Raw genomic sequence first — 23,292 nt, forward strand, 5'->3', positions numbered from 1 at the left:
GAGCAGAGGGAATAGATAGAGAATTGTGTTGTTGCACTGTTTTAGTTTTGTTATGGCTCCTTCACAAAGAAAAGGATTAACATGACAAAAGACAGAGAGGCAAGTTCATATTATTAGCCCTCTTGTTTCAAAACTTCAATGAAAGGGAAGAGTGCGGGGAAATAAAATGAAAGACATTTTTAATGTAATTCTCTGTGGAAATCCACCATTAAATATTGATTGGCATAAATAATAGGATCACTGCTAAATTGGCTGATATTGTGCTTCTCTGTGTTGTTTGTGCGCGTGTGCGTGTGTGTGAGAGAGTGTGTGGAAGAGAGAGCGAGAGAGCGAGAGCGAGTGCGTGCGTGTGAGAGAGTGTGTGGAAGAGAGAGAGGAGACAAGTGATTGCCGCGGCAGATTAGGTCTGGCCCCTCTCAATAGAGATGGGATTGCTCTCCCTCCGAAGTTGTGAGGGACCAATCAGAGCCCAGTATGCAAATATGGGGCGGGTTTATCACCGGAAGCATTTTTTTTATTTGCCCCTCGGAAATGCAGGTTCCACACAGAGATTCTAGACTAATATCTACGCAGTGATATTAGTCTGACCATGACAGGCTAGCACCAATCTGGGAACCCATCGCCAAATAAAAAGGAAAAAACAGCGCCCTCTGCTGTTTTTTACTCTTTCACTTGGCTCTGGGGGGAGCTAAATGGAGCACCCGTGCGCAAGGAAAGCGGGGTTTTTGGTCTGCCCTCAGCGCTCCACTTCCGGTGGTGCGACTACGTTTTAATTCCCACTAACAATATTTCTACACGGAACACTAACACCATTTCTCCCAGAGAACATGGATCGTTTTGGTTATAAGCCCACTTGTTTCTATAATGATAGAGCTAAAAGTTAAAATGTGAATATCTTTCCGTGGTTTTGTCTGCTCCGAGGACGCTATTGTTAAATAAGTTTCGGTGGTTGTTTTCAGTGGGAAGCGAGAGCAACAGTAAATCCCGCCCACTACATTTGATTGGGTAAAGTGCGGCCTGCTTCCTGATGTGAAGGCACGCCCACTTGTAGGCCAGTGCGTACACGTTATGACGAACCCCCCCCTGACAGATTCAAGCGGAGAGCAGAATCTGTTCTTGAGAGATTAGGCTAGCACTAATGCTCCTGTTGCAGTAGCAATGTTCAGGGGTTTCCCACTTTTCCATGCCAAGAACCCCCAAATAGCAATAACCCACTCACGGTTACAGCCCCCCAAAAAAGTTTCTTTTACATAAAACAAAATAGTAGATCTACAAGCTCACAATGTGATGCATTGTGAGCTTGTAGATCTGCTATTTTCACTATTTGAAAAGCCTAGACAATAATAATGACATACCCAAAATAGGGACAGCAGGTTGAAGTGGTTAAAGAAACTTGCACAATCATCTTATAATGATATAACTTATATTTGTTTTAGTTATTAATTCATTTTCCTCGTTTCCACTTGGCCTCCCTGGGGGCCACAGAACCCAATTTCAAAACCTGCGAATGGAGAATGTTACAGTAGCAATGGAGGGACCAACTATATCAGGGCTGATGCAACTTTGTTGATGTAGAGGGCCACTATATTTCCACACTCACTCCAGAGGGCCACATGGCATATACTGTCGGACAGACACCTCTTATCTTCGTATTTATAGTAAATAAATGCCGTACTTCCACATTCTATGTCACACAAAAGTAGCAAATAGCCGATCTACAAGCTCAAAACGCGTCGCATTGCGACGCGTTTTGAGCTTGTAGATCTGCTATTTTACCTATTTTTGAATTGGAATCCTGAAAAGTAAAAATGTTCTTTCATTTCAAATGCATTTAGTTATATTTATGTTAAATTTATGAACTTAAATACAAATACACTGGACATAAAAAAAAAGACAATAGAATTTTAATACTAGTCATTAAGCTACTAATATAGACTGAAGTAATTAAAGCGGGTCATGTTTGCATGTTTGGAATTGTAACAGCTGAAATCAATAAAATATCAGTATTCTGATATTAACCTGCGGGCCGCAATACGTGAAGGTGGGGGCCGCATGTGGCCCCCCAGGCCGCCAGTTGCCCATGTGTGATCTATATCAATGCCTGTGATTTGCTTCCATTTTTAGCCACAAGAGCATAAATGAGGTCAAGACACTGATGACGGGTGATGATAAGGCCTGGCTCACATTTTCAGGTAGCATAATATTCAATGAAGAGTCAGACAGCCGGGCAAAGTACAGTCATCCATCATAGTGCACGGGTCTCCAATCATGAGAGTCATCAGACAATGAAGTGTTGCAATAGCAGGATCTGTAGTGGATCCCCCAGGGGTCATTACTTCTCGGCATTAACCCTTTAAGACCGGGACACAGCATCAGTGCCACTTTAGATGTCTTTGGCTATTCAAAAATAGCAGATCTACAAGCTCATAGCGCGGCACTCGGTGCCGCGCTATGAGCTTGTAGATCTGCTTTTTTTTTTTTAAACATTGTGCAAATATTTTGTTTGAATATGTATACATATTTTTTTTTATTTAAGCAAACATTTGTAACTCAAATATTTGCTTCTAGAGGATTCTACAAATGTCTTCTAGATCCTAACTCTTTTCTTTATTTTTTTAAACGCATGTTGCTATATACCAGTCAGTGGTTCTCAAACTTTTTCCATGTCAATGTATTTTGTCCACCGTCCCCCATCTCAAAATATGTTGTTCCAGGGACCCCCACAAAAGCAAAGATTTGAGTTACAAATGTTTGCTTTAAAAATATATATATATTCAAAGGTTTGCCTAATTTTTCACGATTTTCCCTCCCCAAAAAATAGCAGATCTACAAGCTCATAGCGCGGCACTCGGAGCTTGTAGATCTGCTATTTTTGAATAGCCAAATAAGTCTTAAAAGTGACACAGATGCGTTCCCGGTCTTAATGGGTTAACCCAGCAGTGGCTTGCTCAGAGTGAGCACAGTGAGATCAGTTTGAAGGTTAAGTGCCTTGCTCAGGGGTACTTAAAGGGGTACTCAATTATTTTTTTCATTTATTTTTAATATTGTTTTTGGAAAATGAAAAAAATAAAATACAATAAAAATTTTAAATGAAAAATGTAATCGGAAAAATTACATGTTTTCACGCATTAGGAGGGCAGGGTGAGTCACCAGAACCAAGGACGGGTGTTTTTGATGAATATAAGATGGTTAAAATGGAGTTTGAAGTTACAATGGGTTTGTATAGGAAGGGGGCGTGACTGATAAAATGAATATCTAAATAATGAATCAAGCAACTTATAAACTGTCTGGGGGGTTCACAAAGGCCTGAGTAGACGATAAAATGACAAAAAAATAATTTGAAAGTGAAATATCCCTTTAACTTAACCCCCAATACTTTAATTAACACTACTACACTGTAACATTGCCAGTGTTAATGCAACCCTGCGTGTGCAGTACAACTGGAACAAATGTTCCATTTGTACACTTTCTGAGTTACAAATGGATAAATTAAGTATTTCACCGTGTAAGTGTGTATATAATATACAATTAATTGTCCTAAATTAAACTAGCAATTCATGTTTACCGATAGGGATGTATGCAGCGACTAACAGGGCTGTCAAATACAAAAACAAGCTTTGAATAATCGTCGACTTTGGGGGGAAATGTGTAATCGATTGTAAAAAAACATGTATTAACCCATTTAGAACGGGAAAGAATCTGTGTCATTTTTTGATTTCTTTGGCTATTCAAAAATAGCAGATCTACAAGCTCATAGTGCGGCACCGAGTGAGCTTGTAGATCTGCAATTTTTTTTAAATCATGATTTTTTTTTTTGCAAATCCATGAATATATATATATATTTTAAGGCGAAATTGTTTTACTCAAATCTTTGCTTCTGGGGGTCCCTGGAACAACATATTTTGAAATGGGGGTCCGAGGCCAAATACATATAATTTTGGGGGTCCTTGACATGAAAAGGTTTTTTTCAAAAAACAGTTTGAAACACCTTTGTAGAATCCCCCCAGAAGCAAAGATTTGACTTACAAATGATGCTTTAAAAATATATATATTCAAAGAGTTGCACAAATAGCAGATCTACAAGCTCATAGTGCGGCACTCGGTGCCGCGCTATGAGCTTGTAGATCTGCTATTTTTTAATAGCCAAGCAAATCTAAAAATGACACACAGATGCGTTCCCGGTCTTAAAGGGTTAAATTAGTGGATGTGGCTACCGCTCTATGATTTATAATGTGATGGTGGTCTTCAATGTCAGCGAAAAGACTGTAAACTATAGGTCTCCGCCAGGTCAGGCACGTTATTGTGGCCTCCTGGTGGCGCTATAATAGGCCAATGTGAAAAGGGTGGCATTTCTTCCTTGGCCTAGTGGGAATGTGTTTGTGAAATTTCACGGAAATCGTAAGCTGCGTTCATGATTTGAGGCGTTTTGTTCAAAACGGACCAATCCTGCAAATTTTGGAAGCAAACCTTAGCCAATGAGGATGGAATATGGGAAATCGGACAGATCCGTGTTGATCACATGACTATAGTGATAATGTGTACCGATTTGCATGACGTTTGGATAAAATCTGTAGGAGTAATGTAAAAAAATTGGTTTTGCACAAATCGGCCTCCAGGTGGCGCTATAACAGGCCCATGTGAAAAAATTGAGGCAGAGATTCTGAATTGGCATCCAGGGAGTGTGTGTGCACAGTTTCGCAGCGAACGGGCCAACGGTTTCCGGACATTTGGTGGTAACACACGGACAGGACGGACACACACACGGACACACACACGGACGGACGGAGGGTAAAACATACTCTCTCGCCATGCCTTTCGGCCTGGCGGAGACAATTAAATGGTTATGGACTCCACGAGTCTGAGACACTTCCGCATGATGACGGTGACATCACTGACGTATCCTTTGTATCTTTACCCTGCAGCCTATCGCCAACCTGCCCGGAGGAGTGTCGATGATGTATCGACGCTCACGCTGCTGAAACACTAGAGGGATTAATATACCGGTCCAGTAGGCTACATGAGTCATCATTTCATGTTTGACAACATTCAAGTACAACAATCAGAAGGTGTAACCCACGGTAAAATAATTGGTAACTCTGCAATAGTTTATGGTTGTCAACCTGTCCAAAGTCTGTTAAACTCTGAGAGTACCTGAAATAAATGTATATTCTTCACAATAGGAGGCAAGTGCCGTCATGTTGTGAATGTAAGAGTATTGACCAGTTCTGACATTACCTGCATTGTGTGCACCATTTCCGATTCAAAATATAATATGAATCGACAACTGGACAGTGTTTAACACATTGATTGCCAAGATCGCATTGATAAGTTCTTTCAAATCCATCGCTTGCATGCCAGCAATTCAAAAGAACGCATTGATGCGTTCTTTTGAATTTTCATTGTTTAATCTGTGATTGCACGGCTCTGTTTATTTCTCATCAACACTTTCGTTTTCCACTTACGTCACACTCACCCGGAGCCGGGTCACATTGTTTTTCTCCGGTCATTTTCAGCCAGAATAGGGAAAAACACGTTTTTTCACACGGTATAAAAAACGAACGGACAGCTAAACTTCTATTTTCTTTGGTCCGGGTGACTAACAGTCATCGTCGTAGTGTATCACATCGTTTTCAGGCCGATCAGCGGATCAGGGATTGTCGAAAACATAACATCCGGTGAATGACAGGATATGACGTAGGCCTGTTTGGGAGGGGGCGAGCGAGGTGATCAATGTGTGGATTTGCTGCTCTCTACTGGTGGAACTGTCGTATGTGCTTAACACCACAATCAGAGAATTTATTTGAATGAAAAATTGAAAAATTAAAAAACACGCAAATTGCTGGCACAGGGGGTGAGTACATTATGAATAAACTCTGGCAGTCAATGTGTTAAGACTGTAATTTGTGACACTGATGAAGGTTGGATAGCCAAAACGTCTGGAGCAATAAAGAAAGTTATTCTAATTGATTAGAATTAGAATCAGCTTTATTTGTCACATGATCTCACATCACATGTTTACAGGTGAGTGGTTCCCGAAGTTAAATTCAACAGAATGGATGAAATACAATCTAAAAATGATTACAAATAGTATATTTTACCATTTTAATACATTACAAATGTGCACCGAACGTGCTAGATTATATGCATAAATGACCTCCAGGTTTAGGTGGTGTCGCGAGTCAATTCCCGCATTATTTTGGGGTCGCGGGCTGAAAAGTTTGGGAACCCATGACATAGAGAAGGCTCTGTTTCTAACAGTCTGGGTGCGTCGGCAGAAACATTTTATAACGTCATTTTATAAGCAGTATAAAGAGGAAGATGTCCTTCCACACGCAGTCACACACACACACACACACACACGGCTGATATACGATACCTATGTAAACAAACGAAGAGCAATACAATCACTTTATAACTCTGACCTCGTCTCATCTCCCAGCATAGCCTGATATCAGACTGAGGACTGAATGCTGACAATGTCAGACATTGCCTCCACCCTCAGTGATTTCCAAGGGGGAGAGGATGAATAGAAGAACGCTCGCCACGAAAGACGCTCACCCTGGGTCAAATCCGGCGACCTCGGAACAGTCGCCACCAGGTATTCCTAAACGTAACCTCAGTAAAACTATGTCTAAACCTAACCTTATTCCTAAACGTAACCTCAGTAAAACTATGCCTAAACCTAACCTTATTCCTAAACGTAACCTCAGTAAAACTATGTCTAAACCTAACCTTATTCCTAAACGTAACCTCAGTAAAACTATGTCTAAACCTAACCTTATTCCTAACCTTAACCTCAGTAAAACTATGACTAAACCTAACCTTATTCCTAAACGTAACCTCAGTAAAACTATGTCTAAACCTAACCTTATTCCTAAACGTAACCTCAGTATAACTATGTCTAAACCTAACCTTATTCCTAACCTTAACCTCAGTAAAACTATGACTAAACCTAACCTTATTCCTAAACGTAACCTCAGTAAAACTATGCCTAAACCTAACCTTATTCCTAAACGTAACCTCAGTAAAACTATGTCTAAACCTAACCTTATTCCTAACCTTAACCTCAGTAAAACTATGTCTAAACCTAACCTTATTCCTAACCTTAACCTCAGTAAAACTATGTCTAAACCTAACCTTATTCCTAACCTTAACCTCAGTAAAACTATGTCTAAACCTAACCTTATTCCTAACCTTAACCTCAGTAAAACGATGTCTAAACCTAACCTTATTCCTAAACGTAACCTCAGTAAAACTATGTCTAAACCTAACCTTATTCCTAAACGTAATCTCAGTAAAACTATGACTAAACCTAACCTTATTCATAACCTTAACCTCAGTAAAACTATGTCTAAACCTAACCTTATTCCTAACCTTAACCTCAGTAAAACTATGTCTAAACCTAACCTTATTCCTAAACGTAACCTCAGTAAAACTATGTCTAAACCTAAACTTATTCCTAACCTTAACCTCAGTAAAACAAATACAAGACTACAAGAACCGCTTGGGGAGAGCAGTCTGCGAAAAAAATGGGGACGAGTGTGTTTTGGGGCGAGTCTTCTGGTTACCGAGAGGATTAGATTTTCATTTTCCCAAACCAAATCACTTGACATCATACCTGGTGCTCTCGGTAAACTGTGGAGTTTGGGCCATTCATCAATCAAATAAATAAACATGTTTACATTATTGAAATATGAGGCACATTTTGAGTGCACAGGGCAATGCCAGTGCCTTTAGATCCCACAGCCTGAAGGGACGGTCACCTGTACGTGTTGCACTGATTTGATCCAGTCAGTGAACTGTCCGTGTTTCAGTTCAGCACTGAACACTGAACAAACTGGTGAACGAATCATTTGAACGAAACCTTTTAGTGAACTGCACTGAGTGATTCTGTAGAAAAACTATATTTTTTTCCCACCATTAGTTGTTATTACTCCTCGCCAGTCGAGACACATCCTGCACACAGCTTGACAATGGCCCGTGGCGCTGACTTGGCTGATCGTTTGACCCACCTTAACCCATTTAGAGCTGGAACGCATCTGTGTGTCATTTTTAGATTTATTTGGCTATTCAAAAATAGCAGATATACAGGCTCATTTTTATTTTTTATATTTTTGAAAAATCTTGAAAATTTGTGCAAATCTTTGAATATGTATATTTTTTTAAAGTGAAAATGTTTTACTCAAATCTTTGCTTCTGGGGGTCCCTGGAACAACATATTTTGAGTTGGGGGTCCACGGCCAAATACATATAATTGTGGGTGGTCCTTGACATGAAAAATGTTTGAGAACCGCTGATTGATTATAGCAACATACGTTTTTTCACGATTTAGAAGATATTTGTAGAATCCCCAGAAGCAACGATTTGAGTTACAAATGTTTGCTTTAAAAAATATATATATTCAAATATAAAATGTTTAAAAAATCACAATTTGTCTAAAATAGCAGATCTACAAGCTCCTAGCGTGGCACTCGGTGCTACGCTATGAGTCTATATATCTGCCATTTTTATATATAGCCAAAGAACTCTAAAAATGACACACACACGCTTTCCCGGTCTTAATGGGTTAACCCCTGGCGCTCATTGGAGAATCACTTTTTGCAACCGGGAAAACTGCAGCTTCAAAACATAATGCCAGAGCAGAGAAGCAGTCCTCTCAGTGGATTGGGCAGAGTCTATGGTCTGGACTCTGGACCCAGGCAATAACAGCGGTTCCCCAACTTTTTCTGGATCAAGGCCCACTTGAAAATATTGAAAAGCGTTCACGGACCACCCATCTGACCACTTAACATGACACGGTCAGTGGTGGAAGGTAACTAAGTACATTTACTTAAGTACTGTACTTAAGTAAACGTTTGAGGTATTTGTACTTTCCAATACTTTTACTTCTACTCCACTACATCTCAGAGGCAAATATTGTACTTTTACTCCACTGCAATTATTTGAAAATTTTAGTTACTAGTTACTTTTCAGATATAAATGATTACATTATAAAACACACATTAACCACTTTAGCTCTGTTTTATACATAGGCTGTTGAAAATAGCCGATCTACAAGCTCACAACTCGTCGTGATGCGAAGCGTTGTGAGCTTATAGATCTGCTATTTTCAAACATTGTAGTACTTTTACTTTTGATACTTTAAGTACATTTTGATACCATTACTTTTGTACTTTTACTCAAGTAAATTTTGAATTCTGGACTTTTACTTGTAACAGAGTAGGCTACCTCTACATTGCAGTATTGATACTTTTACTTAAGTAAAACATTTTGTGCCAATTATTTGGGCGCCCACTTGCAATACCCTTGTGGCCCACAGGTAGGGAATGGGTGATGACTGGCTGCTTGCTGGGGCCGTGATTATTACAATAGCCTATCCAAAGTGAAAATAAAACCTAACCCAAGAACAGCAGGCTTCATTTCCTTAAAGCATTCTGCTTAGACATCAATTAAGTGGATTTTCAGGAAGGTTCAGTTCCTTTATCAGAACAGTACAGGCCTCATAACACAGAACTGAAAGTGTAATGCAATACAATGGAGCAGCTTTAGGCCTTGTGAGAACCACATTTTAACAGACCATACATAAAAGGTACTAAAAGGCCATTGTCAACTCAGCCATAGTAGAATCATCCGTCGAGGGAGATATTTAGTCTCCAGGCAGAGCAACTAAGCACTGATAGACCAAACAAGGTGCTTAAAGGGTAAGACCACTTTGGTAGAGGTTTGGGTTGTGTAGTTACCTTGCCATGATGTAACTCCAAAGGTGGACAAGAAATAAAAAATAATTGCTCCATTGATTAGAAATTGATAATTCAAAATATGCTCCTCATTGACTTACATTGTACGCTGAAACAGCTCTCAAAGTCACTCTTTTAGCACAAAAGCGAACGCAAACAAAGCTGATTCAGACAATATAGAACATCACCAAACCCACTACTGTTTTTTTTTTAATAAAAATGTCAACTTCCTGTTGATTTTGCCATTTTTAATAAGTAGAAAACCCGGACTGGATCGGCGGATCCGGATCTTCAAATAGTAAAATCAACAGGAAGTTGAAATTTTTAATAAAAAAACAAACAGTACTGGGTTTGGTGGTGATGCTCTATATTGTCTGAATCAGCTATGTTTGGGTTCATTTATGTGCTAAAAGAGTGACTTTGAGAGCTGTTTTACCGTACAATGTAAGTCAATGAGGAGCATATTTTGAATTATCAATTTCTAATCAATGGAGCAATTATTTTAGATTTCTTGCCCACCTTTGGAGTTACATCATGGCAAGGTAACTACACAACCCAAACCTCTACCAAAGTGGTCTTACCCTTTAAGAGATCATTTGTGCCAGAGGGATTATTAAATTAACAATTAAATGGAGACTGCTGCACAATTACAAGCCATAGCTCAGACACTTACTAGTGTTCAGCTAATTTCAGAAATTAGAGGAAATATGTATACAAAAAGCAACCTACTGACCCACTAGAATGGAGGAAGCTCCAAATGCACTGTCAAGAGCATACATGGGCAACTGGCGGCCCCGGGGGCCACATGTGGCCCCCACCTTCACTTAATGAGGCCCGCAGGTTAATATCAGAATAGTGATATATTATTGATTTCAGCTGTTACGATTCCAAACATGCAAACATGACCCACTTTAATTAATTCAGTCAATATTATAGTAGCTTAATGACAGTATTAACATTCTACTGTCTTTTTTATATCCGAGTATATATACAAGTTCATAAAGTTAACATAAGTAGAACTAAATGCATTTGAAATTAAATCAAAATGTTATTTTTCAGGATTCCAATTACAAAAGAGCAAAAATAACATCCGAATGCCAATTCAAAAATAGCAAAAATAGCCGATCTACAAGCTCAAAACGTGTCGCACTGCGATGCTTTTTGAGCTTGTAGATCTGCCATTTGTGCTACTTTTGTGTGACATGGAACGGCCCGACAGTAATGCAATGTGGCCCTCTGGACTGGAGTGAGTCCCTCTCCATCATCAAAGTTGCCCACACCTGGTCAAGAGGATGAAAATACAGAGTTTAAATGTGACTTACTTTGCATGGAGAAGGGGGTCGAAGGGTGGATGCTGAGCACCGTACACATGTTGGATGCTGTGGACAGACAAGAGGAAGAGGAGAAAGAGGATCACATTCAGAGTCAACTCAATGGTAGCTTGCTGCTTCGCCTGCAACAACACCACACCACACTACCAACACACGGTAGTGTGGTGTGGGTTCCTCCATGGCATAGAAAGCAATACATCCATAATAGAGAGACCATCAGCTTGGAAAAGCAGCTCTGCGTTTGTCTACAGTCATGATTGGTCAGCCCGGGTCATAAGTACATTTCTCAAAAAGTTCAACTATTCTCAACTTTTGAAAACGCCCTGCTCAGCCAGAAAAAGTGCACTGATCAGCGCCTTTTAAAAGCAGGAACTACTGTATGTGGTCTCCTTTTGATCATTTCTCATAGGGTTTAATGTAATATCATACCCTAAGACAGGAGCCTTCAACAGGGGGTCCGGGACCCCTAGGGGGTCCTCAGAGTCACTACAGGGGGGCCGCCAAATCTTTGTGTGATCTGATGTTACTTTGTTTTTATTGACAATAATTAAAAAAAAAGGTACAGTCAGTACGAGTTAAAACACGCCAAATGTATGACACAAAAAGCCAACGGCTTGTTTCCATTGTGGTCCATTGAATGCCAAGAACGCATCTATGCGTTCTTTGCGTTCTTTTGAATCCATCACTTTTTACATTTGACCCAAAGACCAAGGAGATATGATTATTTGAATTTTTAAACTCCCATCCACTTCCTTGTTAACTTAAAACTTAAAAATTCTGTATCTCGGCTCCTGAGTACTTTTTTTTTCTCAATGAAAAACCTCTGGCATAAAACAGCTAAAAAATCTGAAATAACTCTGGCATTCAATGTGTTAAACATTCAACACTCAAACTACTGGACAAAACAACACTGCAACAACAACAATAGTTATCACTCTTTAATTGTGTATTCAATTATTGAATAGGTATTCAATAATGTAATACACAGGAACTCAATGGAAATAAGCCATAGGCCTTTTCGGGTTATCCTTTTAGCAACATTTTTTTATATAAATCTGTACTTTTTTTGTAAACTGTTAATAAAGTACTCAATCAAACACCATAAGACAACACCAGCTGAATGAATCACTGCTATTACACTGTTACAACACCATCGTGTTACACCATATGACAAGCGCGGTGACTACATAAACACCGTCATGCCGGTTTAATGACATGCAATGACAACAAGAATGACAGTTGAGCTGCTGTCATTAACGCCAACTGACTGTTCACACCCCGAGCTATAGGGATCCAGTGAGCATCCTGAGCTATAGGGATCCAGTGAGCATCCTGAGCTACAGGGATCCAGTTAGCACCCTGAGCTATAGGGATCCAGTGAGCATCCTGAGCTATAGGGATCCAGTGAGCATCCTGAGCTATAGGGATCCAGTGAGCATCCTGAGCTATAGGGATCCAGTTAGCACCCTGAGCTATAGGGATCCAGTGAGCATCCTGAGCTATAGGGATCCAGTGAGCATCCTGAGCTACAGGGATCCAGTGAGCATCCTGAGCTATAGGGATCCAGTGAGCATCCTGAGCTATAGGGATCCAGTGAGCATCCTGAGCTATAGGGATTGATTGATTGATTACTTTATTTAGAAAAGACATGGAAACAGTACATGGAAGTACAATTGTCAATACAAGGTCCTCTAAACTGGATCGCTCATAAAAGCAAAAAGGCTTATTTAAAATGAGATTCCCACGCACTTAAATCATGATGACATTTAAGAAGACATACACATATACACTACTAGAGCATTTTGCTGTTAGGGCTCCACTTTTATGGAATAATCTTCCTCTGGAAGTTAGACAAGCTACCTCACTGGCCAATTTTAAAACTCGTCTAAAAGACCCACTTTTTTTAGAATGGCCTTTAACTAGAGCACTATACCCATCTGAGGACTCCATTGTATGGCATCTATTGTTGTCCGTTTGTTTTCTGCTTTCTTGCTGTAGTATTTGTTTCTAATTGAACTGTCTGTGTCTTGTTTTTCTGTTTTTTGTTTCGCTTTCCCCACACTGTCTGTTGTGGGTTGTGTTGTGAAGCACTTTGTAAACTTGTTTTTAAAAAGGTGCTATAATACAAATAAAGATTATTATTATTACTATGCAGAACGTCATTCAATCAGCTTACAGGTTACTGGTATGAAAAATAAGAAATATGTACAATAGACAGTTTTAGGAGGGGGGGGGGGGGGGTATGTTAAGACTTAGACAGGGGCCAGTTCGGAGTGGCAGCCTCCTCCTGAAGGTGTTCTTTTAGGGCAGTTTTGAAAGTGAGTAGGGCTTTACACTCCTTTACTCCTTTGGGTAGGGCATTCCACAGTTTTGTTGCATAGCATGAGAAAGAGTTCATTCCCTTGTTTGTGCCAAATCTGGGTTGAACATGATCAGTGGAGCCGACTCTGGTGTTGTGGACTTCGTTTACGTTTCTGAAGTAGTTTGGATCCACTTAGCAGCACCCTGAGCTACAGGCATCCAAGTTTAGCGTTTTGAGCCAGTTAGCTTCCCGCTGGGAGGAATGTAAACATAGACTGTGTCTGGTCTCTGTATGTTCACTACCTGGAGTTATTAACAGACATGATACAGGGTGTGGTGTTGTGATGGAACGCGGAGAGAGGGAGGAAAAGTTGGCTGCGTTTCCCCAGCAGAACCAGGGAGAGAGAGAGAGAGAGAGAGAGGAGCTAACGGCTAACTAATGCTAACAGAACCAGAGAGAGAGAGAGAGGGGGGGGGAGCTAACCGGACTCTCTCTTTTCGCGGTGTTTCGACCAGGTGGGCGTGGTTTTGAGGTTTAGAGGTTTAGGCATAGATAGTTCTGGTGAGGTTTACGGTTAGCCACGCCCTCCCGGGCCGAAACACCAGAGAAAGAGGCAGTCCCACAGGAAGCTAACGGGAGGCTAATGCTAACGGAACACGTCAACAACACACTGACCTGCCGGGAACCTTGGCTGTGTTCCGCTTCCAGAACTGCTTCTTGCCGCCGTCCGTCGACATGACGGAGTCCCAAGGGGCGGCTCAACAACCCTGTCTGTCTCTGCTGTCCTTTACGCCGCGTGTCGGTGCGGAAGAACGAGTGTTTTATGTTTATTTACGCCTCAGCTCCCTCCTCCTCCGAGTAGTAGCGAAACACAAGTCAGAGAGCCGCCATGTTGGAGCGACGTGGCGAACGTGCCCCGTGATTGGCCCGCGCGGACGCCTACGTCTCCACTCGCCGTCGGCCAATCGCGAGTGAGGCTCGCGCTGGCTGCTGCTGCTGGGCGGGAGCGTGGAGCAGGACGACGGTGACGTCACCCTCCCACCACACAGTTGACAGTCGATGGCTTGTCAAAAAAAAAAGCAGTTTTTCTTTTTGTCTTTTGAGCAGTTTTTTGTGTTTTTATTTCTTTATTTGCACCACTGCTCCCCTTGGAAACTTGTGTTATTTTGAATTGTTCTTGTTGAACTTTTAATCCTGTTGTTTAATGACTTCTCCCATGAAGGAAAGGATTCTAAATTCCTTGCACAGCAACTTGTCATTTAATGTATTGTTTCTACAGTATATGTTTTGTATAACAATGTGCTAATAAACTAAACTAAACTAAACTAAACTTGTCTATCACATGATGTAGGCCTATATTCTCGGTATATTGTTGATAATGTTGATTCTGACTTTTGTCTTTACTGGCAAAAATGTGCAGATTGGCTTCAATAATAATAGTAAAAATAAGAAAAATGAGGTATTCATTATTAATTTGATCATTATTCTAGCTACATTTCATATACATAAATCAAAATGTAGTCATTCCAAATCTTCTTTCATTTCAGATTGAAGCCAAGCAGTACATTAAAACAATGTATGACTCTAAAAGTAAGAAAGCTGCTAGAACTGTCCTTTTGTGTTCACTCTTTAATGTTTTCTGTTAGTAAATCCCCCTGGCTCTGATCTCATCTTGTTGTATTGTTGTATTAATAACTTCTTTGTTTGTGTTTGTTGTTTGTGTATTGTATTGTATTCATGACTGTTATAAATAAAGATTTGTGGAAAAAGAAGGCTTGTCGATCACCTATGACAAGGGTCTTCAAGGTTTTCAGGCCAAGGACCCCCTAGCTGAGAGAGAGACGAAGCAGGGACCCCCTCTATATTGTATAAAGTTGCGTTTCAGATTTTCTTTATTTATTTTTACTTGGTCTGCTCTTTCCTTCTACACCAAACCTCTTTGCCAAAAATAGCCGATCTACAAGCTCACAACGCCTCGCAGCGCGAGGCGCTGTGAGCTTGTAGATCTGCTATTTTTGGCTAAAGTTCTCCTCAGAATAGGGATGCTAGGGTTTAAGTGGTTAATGTAAAAAAGAAAAAAAATCATATCACACAAAGATTTGGTGGCCCCCCTGTAGTAACTCTGAGGACCCTCTAGGGGTCACGGACCCCCTGTTGTAGACCCCTGACCTATGAGAATGGAAAATGGTGCATTTCTATTCACACATTTTGATCCCTGATACCTGATCAAATCGACAGGAAGTGATGCCCACAATGCCCTAGGAAACGTGTGGATAGTGACTTTATCCAAAGAGATTTACATTAATCCATTCACACACTGATGGCCAGTGGTGGACAGAGTACTATAACTGCAGTAGTAGCTTTAGTCAAAGTATAAATAGGCTATACTCCTTGTCAAACATTACTCAGCAAAGTGAAAGTTCCTCAGTCAAATGTGTGCTTGAGTTAAAGTACTGGAGTACTTGCTTTTATATACTTAAGTATTCAAAAGAAGATATATTTTTTATCATTGCAATGCTGTATTAAAAATTTCAAAATAAATTCAAAGATGTTCTAGAAATGTTTAAACCATATCAGTAATAGTGAAAATGGAACAAGCTCACAACGCTTGCATCATGACACATTGTAAGCTTGTAGATCGTCTATTTTCACTATAATACAGAACTCCATATTTGGAAATCAGTACTTGAATAGACCTTTATTATCCCACTGAGGAAATCAGTTGCCCACAGCAGTTAAGGTTACAAAGTTAAAGGTAAAGAGTAAGAAAAAGTACTGTTGTGTACAGCAATACAAGGCAAAGGTAAATATGACATCACAGTGACGTTATATTATATCATTACACTTATGACGTCACAGCCAGCACATACTGTTTCTTCGGGGACAGTACTTTACTGCCTCACAGGTCCGTACGATTTACGATTGCCTCGCTCCTAGGTATCATTATGAAGGACCCAGAAATGACTGACAATACAGAACAGAACGAGGCAAAGCACGGTAACTCCTCCCCCAGAATGTCAGACCAAGAGGCGGAAATGGCTACAAGTGCATTCGAAGCATTCGCAGCTGGGAGATATGAGGAGTCTCTGAAACACCTTGAAACCCTGCAGGAACTCAACAGAGAGGACCACAAGATCGCAATGAACAAAGCTATCGCAGAGTTTTACAAAAGCGGCCAAAGTACCACATGGACTTTGAAGCAGAGTCTTGTGGCAATTAAGAACCAGGTTTGCACCATGTTAGTCGAAGACACTGACGGTTTAGATGACATGGAAAACAGTTTTCTGAACTTTAATCAAGCCATTATTCATTATTACACGCGGCAGTACTCTGAGGCCATTTCCATTGGAGAACAACTGGACCAGTTTATGGAACCATTTAAGTTTGCTCAGGCGGTTTGTCTCCTGCTGGTGGATCTGTACCTGCTAACATTCCAGCCAGAGGAGGCTCTCCGTCACTTGGCCGAGCTGGAGAAACTCACTGTACACGGAAACAACAAAAACGACAAAGGAGAGAGCAACGTATCAAACAAAGATGGAACAAACCAGAAGGAAGAGTGTATGGCTGTTATGGAGGCAGTCAAATCAAAGATACACCACTATAAAGCGCGAGCCTACATTCAGATGAAATCGTCAAAGGAATGTAAACGGGAGATCAGATATGTGATGAACACAGCAGGGAATTCTGCAACCTCTCTCTTCCTGAAGAGTTACTTTGAGTACCTGAGGGGAAACTATAGAAAAGCTGTGACGCTACTCAACAGCTCCAACATTGCAGACCATCCTGGGGCCATGGCGACAGGTGAATCTGTGCGATGTATGTTCTGGAACAATCTGGGCTGCATACACTTTGCAATGGGAAAACACAATCTAGGCATTTTCTACTTCAAGAAAGCCCTGAAAGAGAATGACCACACTTGTGCACAGCTAGGGGTGAGCGGCAGCAATGAGCAGTCTGAGACTTTCGCAGGTATCCCTATGCGTGCCCTACTGACCAACAAGCGATATGAGCTGCTATATAATTGTGGCATTCAGCTACTACATATCGGAAGGCCCCTGGCAGCATTTGAGTGTCTAATGGAGGCTATACAGGTTTACCACTCCAACCCTCGACTGTGGTTACGGATGGCAGAGTGCTGCATTGCCGCGAATAAGGGGGGTTCAGGGCAAGAGAGCAAGGGTCTGCCAAGTAAAAAAGGCAAAGTTGTCAGGCAGGTCTACCATTGTAATATCACCCTGGCCTCACAGTCAACCCAGAATATGACTTATAGTGAAGGCCAGTCAGCAGCCATTCCAGTGGCGAGCATGGAGTTTGCCGCTATCTGTCTGAGGAATGCTCTACTTCTCCTTCCCGAACACCAACGGCAGGAAATAGAGACTGAGAACGGCTCCAAAGGTTCCAGACGATCTAGGAGCACGGAGAGTGGCAGAGAGTACAGCAAAGCTTGCATTGGAAAAGACCAGGAGGCTGATAAGTTCCTGTCTGCAGCCCAGTCATCACTTCTTAGACGACAAGAAGTCGAGAACCTCAGGTGTTCCGTACTGGCCTGTAGTGCCTACGTGGCTTTAGCATTGGGAGATAACCTCATGGCCCTAAACCATGCAGTAAAGCTCCATCAACAAACTAATGTCCCAGGGTCCCTCAAGTTTCTGGGTCACCTTTATGCCGCAGAGGCACTCATTTCTCTGGACAGGATCTCAGAGGCCATCGCCCAACTCAACCCTGAGAACGTCACCGACGTGACACTGACCAGCGAACGGGTCCAAGGATGGGACAAAGGGGACGAGCCTGTTGAGTCTTCAGGGAAGCAGACTCCTCTGTGTTACCCCAGCAGTGTGAGCTCGGCCCGAGCCGTGATGCTCTTCAACCTGGGCAGTGCGTACTGTTTGAGAAGTGAGTACGAGAAGGCTCGCGAGTACCTGCACCTGGCTGCCTCCATGGTGAACCCAAAGGAGATTCCTCCCGAAGCCATCCTACTGGGAGCCTATATAGAGCTGCAGAATGGGAACACACAACAGGCCCTGCGGATCATAAAACGGAACCAGCTCCTCCCCAAGTCACTCCAGACAGCTTCCCCGGACACGCAGAAGTCTGTCCAGCCCATTCTTCCAATCCAGATGCCTTCATCCTTCACACAAGTCCAGCGCAAATGAGGCTCCAGCTCTTTACCTTCAAACGTGACACATTCTCAGACATCCACACATCCACACACACTCATACCTCCTGAGCAGTGGCTCAGGAGGCAGAGCGCCCACTTGGGAACTGGAAGGTTCCCGGTGCTAGTGTCGAAGTGTCCTCGAGCAAGACATTGAACCTCTAACTGCTACCGATTAGCAGGTTGGTGTACGGCATGGTTTCCTCTGCCGTCGGTGTATGAATGGGTAAATGTAATGCACATTGTAAAGCGCTTTGGATAAAGGTGCTATATAAATCTGCCATTTACCATTAAATGACACCCTATTATGATGTCTTACAACTATCTCCATATTTCATCCTATGTTTTTTTTTCTCGAAGAAAATTGCTGATCCACAAGCTCATAACGCAACTTAACGCGTTGTGAGCTTGTAGAGTGGTTATTTTCAATACTTTAAAATAAACTCTTGCTTATAATGATGAATCAAAATAGGGATGCCAGGTTTAACGTGGTTATTATTATACAGTAAGTCTGTCTGGGCTTTCTAAATATTTAACAAATTAAAAGTATTAACAAGAGCTGGTGAATACATAATAACATTGAACACAGGTTCTCCATTGGCTGAAAAGTAATTTGCAAGCATCTACACTGTATTGCCAGCGTGCCTGTAACCATTGGCAACCACTTTAAAAAGAAAATGTCTAATTTCTGCAGTGGTAGAGTGAACTGGAAAAGCATACTGTTCTACTGTGACTTTACTTTAACGCGTTGTAAGCTTGTAGAGCTTGTAGATCGGCTGTTTTATTGATTCAATAATGATTCAATAATGATTCATTAATGACCCCGGTCCCCAGCAACGCTGGGTAGGCCTACCCTGCTAGTGCGTCAACATACCTGTTGAATACAAAGCATTTTCATATACTGCCTGACTCAGGTTTTTATAGAACAAGGCTTAATAATGGAAAATTGTATAGCGCAAACTAAGGTGCAGATATACCAAGCAATCCTGTTTCTCAAACTTTGAGGCTTTGAGATCAGACTTGTGCTTTTCTTTGCCTTTCTCTGGAGTATTTGGATTTAATCTGGTTTGTTGACTCACAGCCAGAGGCGTAGCATCATGAGGCCACTGAGGCCATGGCCCGGTCAGTAAAGACCCGGCCTGCCCTGTCTAGCTGCTCAAACTGCAAGGCAAGATTCTCCAGAAAAAAGAATTCTGCACCGACAACAATAGATGCGTTACTGCAGTGATACATTGGCTGACCCATTAGCACCTTTTACAAAGCTAAAGCTGCCGTCTCCTGCATAACAATGGTCCAAGTGTAACCTGTTAAGTAGTCTGTAGGAGGCATAGGCTATAGTCAGATCATGTCCTAAGAAGGAGTCCAAAAGAGAATGGATCCTGGAGTAGAGTAGGCTATTTCCACATTGCAGTATTGATACTTTTACTTAAGTAAAACATTTGAATACGTTTTCCACCACTGAAGGATGGTAGAGTGTGTTGTTAATGTTGCTTTATGGTCGTTTCATTAATTCCTTACTTTAAAAAAATCGTACACGCTTCGCACTCGTGTCTCCCGCAATGCAGGGGGTGGGGTGGGGGGTTGGAATACTACTCTTTAAACACAAAGAACAGCAGCTATGTCAGGAGTGGACATGGCAGAGAGCAGGTAGCTTAGTGACCCCCCCCCCCCCCCCCCCCCCCGGGGCTGGGAAGCAGGGGCAATACAGTATGTTCAGTCTGTATGTTCAGTCCCCTGTGTGTGTGTGTGTGTGTGTGTGTGTGTGTGTGTGTGTGTGTGTGTGTGTGTGTGTGTGTGTGTGTGTGTGTGTGTGTGTGTGTGTGTGTGTGTGTGTGTGTGTGCGTGCGTGCGTGCGTGCGTGCGTGCGTGCGTGCGTGCGTGCGTGCGTGCGTGCGTGCGTGCGTGCGTGCGTACTTTACAGTACTGCCTGTACTGTAAAGTATTCAATCAATCAATCAAACACACACACGCACGCACGCACGCACGCACGCACGCACGCACGCACGCACGCACGCACGCACGCACGCACGCACGCACGCACGCACGCACGCGTGCGTGTGTGTGTTTGATTGATTGATTGAATACTTTACAGTACAGGCAGTAGTCACAGGTTTTGCTAAAGGGATAACACAAAGAGCCCCAGGGTTGTTTCCATTATGGTCCATTGTACTCAATTCATCAGTACAGTGCGTATAATGAAGACTATTATGAAGACTATTATTTCCATTGCCATCTCTGTACTTATGTCTAATTTCTGCTTCACTTTCTTCTTCTTTCTAAATTGAACTGATGGCTTTGAACTTTTCAAAGCATTAAAGACAATCAGAGACAGCGAGAATAATTTTCAATAACATCATTCACCGGTCATTATAATAAGCTTAAAAGGCTTAAAAGGCCCAGTCATTAGGCACGTTCTGTATCCGCTACTGTTTGGTACCTGGTTTAACAAGGTTTGAATACCTTTCTGGCAGTGTCTTTATTAGAGTGTTAATGTCAAAGGACATTTCGTAAACCCAGCTCTTATCCTGTTTAAGTTAAAATCAGGTCATTCATTGGCATGGAAGACATTTTTTTGGAATGGCGTTTCTGGGTGTACTGGCACCCTATGCCAGTGGTTTTCAAAGTGGAGTCTGGGGACCCCCAGGGGTCCTTGAGGGGGTTCCAGGGGGTCCCCAGCAAAACTTCTTAATAGCATAAAAATCAGTGTAACCACTTTAAACCTATTTTATACATCACCAGCATACAGCAGGCATCTTGTCTTGATGAGAATACCTGTTGTGAATATGAACAGTGTGGATAATCCAATATCTGGATGATGGGAGACTTGCAATTATATTCTGATTTGATTTGAGCAACGAGGTGTCCAATGATAGAAGGGTGAAATAATAATGTTCATATTTTAAATGTATTGAAGTAAAAGTTCTGATGAATAGGCTACAAACTCAAATAAAGTATAGAAGTATTGTAACAAAGTACTTGTACTTTGTTACTTGCACCACTGGTATTTCTGCATTCATTAAATATGTGTCCTATCTATTCTGAAGAAGACCTGGAGACTGGCATGTCAGCCACTGTATACTGACTCTAGTAATTTATACTTTTTTAATCAAAGATTTGCCACGGACACATTTGTCCATGCACGGACATTCAAGTAAACACAAAACATGAAGATACACAACACTGTTGAAGCTATCTATGAAATCTATAAGCAAGTTTAATCTGCAACATGATGTAGTGGGGGTCCCTGCTTTATCTCTCTCTCAGCAAAGGGGTCCTTGGCCTGAACAACATTGAAGACCCCTGCTTTAAACACAAGTAGAAGGGTTTTTAAGTTAAAGGACAACTTCGTTTTTTTTACAACAAAGGTTTATGTTTTAGATTGTAATTAAAGTAAAAAAAATAAAAGATGAGTGTTATTATTTTTTTACTGCTTTCTATAGTTTTAGCAATTTTACGCAACATTTTTTACAGTGGGCGGGGGCATTCTGTCTGGTGGCTAAATATGTATTTTTTTACACAATAACCCAGCGTTTTATATATTATTATTTACAGTAGCTCTTCTAGCCCCCAATAACTCAAAATTGGCCATCAAAGACCACGGGACCTTTTTTATTGTGTAAAAAAGGCATATTTAGCCACTGGACAGAATGCCCCCGCCCACTGTAAAAAAATATCGCGGAAATTGCTAAAACTAAAGAAAGCAGTAAATGAAAAAATAAATAACACTCATCTTTTATCTTGAATTACAAGCTAAAATATAAAACCAAAGTTGTCCTTTAACCCTAAATGAGTCAATTACACAGGGAGCCAGTATAGGGCAGCCAAAGCTGGGGAGATCTGTCTGTAGCCTAGCAGCAGAATGTTGTATTAGATGGAGCCTCTCTAGAGAGCTCTCGGGGAGGCCAGTGCATAGGCTGCAGTCAAGTCCACTTGAAATAAAATCATGAATCAGTTTCTACAGGCATCCTGCTGAGATGAGAACGATCGCTGCTTTCTGTTTCTGAGATGAAAGAAGGCTGTCTTGAGAGAGAAAGGGGGGTATATTTCACCCATAACCCAGCCAATGAATCTGATGTGCGCAAAGCTGTTGAAAAGCAGCTTAGGGAGGCAGTTATCAATGTTTGTAGGTGTTGATTTAACTGCGCAAGATAATTGGACCAGCACATAAGATCTGTTTTAGGCTGGATTTTCACTTGGATTCCTTCTTCCTCCCTGTCAGTGGTGGAAAGTAACTAAGTGCATTTATTTTACTTGACTTTTTCCGATTTCCAATACGGCAAACGGCGCGGGCCCTCCTGGGTCGCGGGCCCGGAGGCGGCCGCCTCCCTGGCCTCCCCGGACGCTCCGCCACTGATTACATCTCAGAGGCAAATATTGTACTTTTTACTCAACTTCAATTATTATTTGAAAACTTTAGTTACTAGTTACTTTGTAGATTTTGATTATTTTTACAAAACATGCATTAACCACTTCATCCCTATTTACTTCGGCTGTTTTCAAAATATTTGTATACATTTTTGAACACTTGTAAACTAGGACATTCTGCATAATGAGTACTTTTACTTTTGGTACTTTAAGTACTTTTGGAACTTTTACTCAAGTACACTTTTAATTCCGGAGTTTCACTTGTAACAGAGTACTTCTACATTGCAGCATTGATACTTTTACTTAAAGACGGGGTGCCGTGATTTTCAGTCCCCCCCCCCCCTAAAACATAATCATCAGGTATTATGGTTAAACTAGGAGGAAGATTTTTTTCAAAAAAGT

At 41.4% G+C, this 23,292-nt stretch overlaps 2 protein-coding genes across 3 annotated transcripts in view; one reads left to right on the forward strand and one right to left on the reverse strand.

Annotated features, from left to right (window-relative positions):
- The window catches only part of tbc1d22a (TBC1 domain family, member 22a), a 181,691-nt gene extending 167,464 nt beyond the window's left edge, over window positions 1–14,227 (reverse strand). For both annotated transcript variants that reach the window (XM_080421527.1, XM_080421526.1), the window contains exons 1-2: window positions 14,046–14,227; window positions 11,060–11,116 (exon numbers count right to left, since the gene is read on the reverse strand). In XM_080421527.1, coding sequence (XP_080277653.1) covers window positions 11,060–11,116; window positions 14,046–14,107 — 119 coding nt within the window. In that variant the 5' untranslated portion in view covers window positions 14,108–14,227. The remainder of the gene's footprint in view (window positions 1–11,059; window positions 11,117–14,045) is intronic.
- A 2,103-nt stretch (window positions 14,228–16,330) lies between these two features.
- On the forward strand, window positions 16,331–18,523 carry LOC308079732 (CCR4-NOT transcription complex subunit 10-like; the record flags this gene model as incomplete). Its single annotated transcript, XM_080421317.1, has 1 exon — window positions 16,331–18,523. The coding sequence occupies one exon, from the start codon at window positions 16,331–16,333 to the stop codon at window positions 18,521–18,523; it is 2,193 nt and encodes a 730-aa protein (XP_080277443.1).
- Between the last annotated feature and the right edge of the window lie 4,769 nt (window positions 18,524–23,292).

Source organism: Gymnoscopelus braueri, assembly GCF_963280865.1.
Source record: "Gymnoscopelus braueri genome assembly, chromosome: 23".
Lineage (NCBI taxonomy): Eukaryota > Metazoa > Chordata > Actinopteri > Myctophiformes > Myctophidae > Gymnoscopelus > Gymnoscopelus braueri.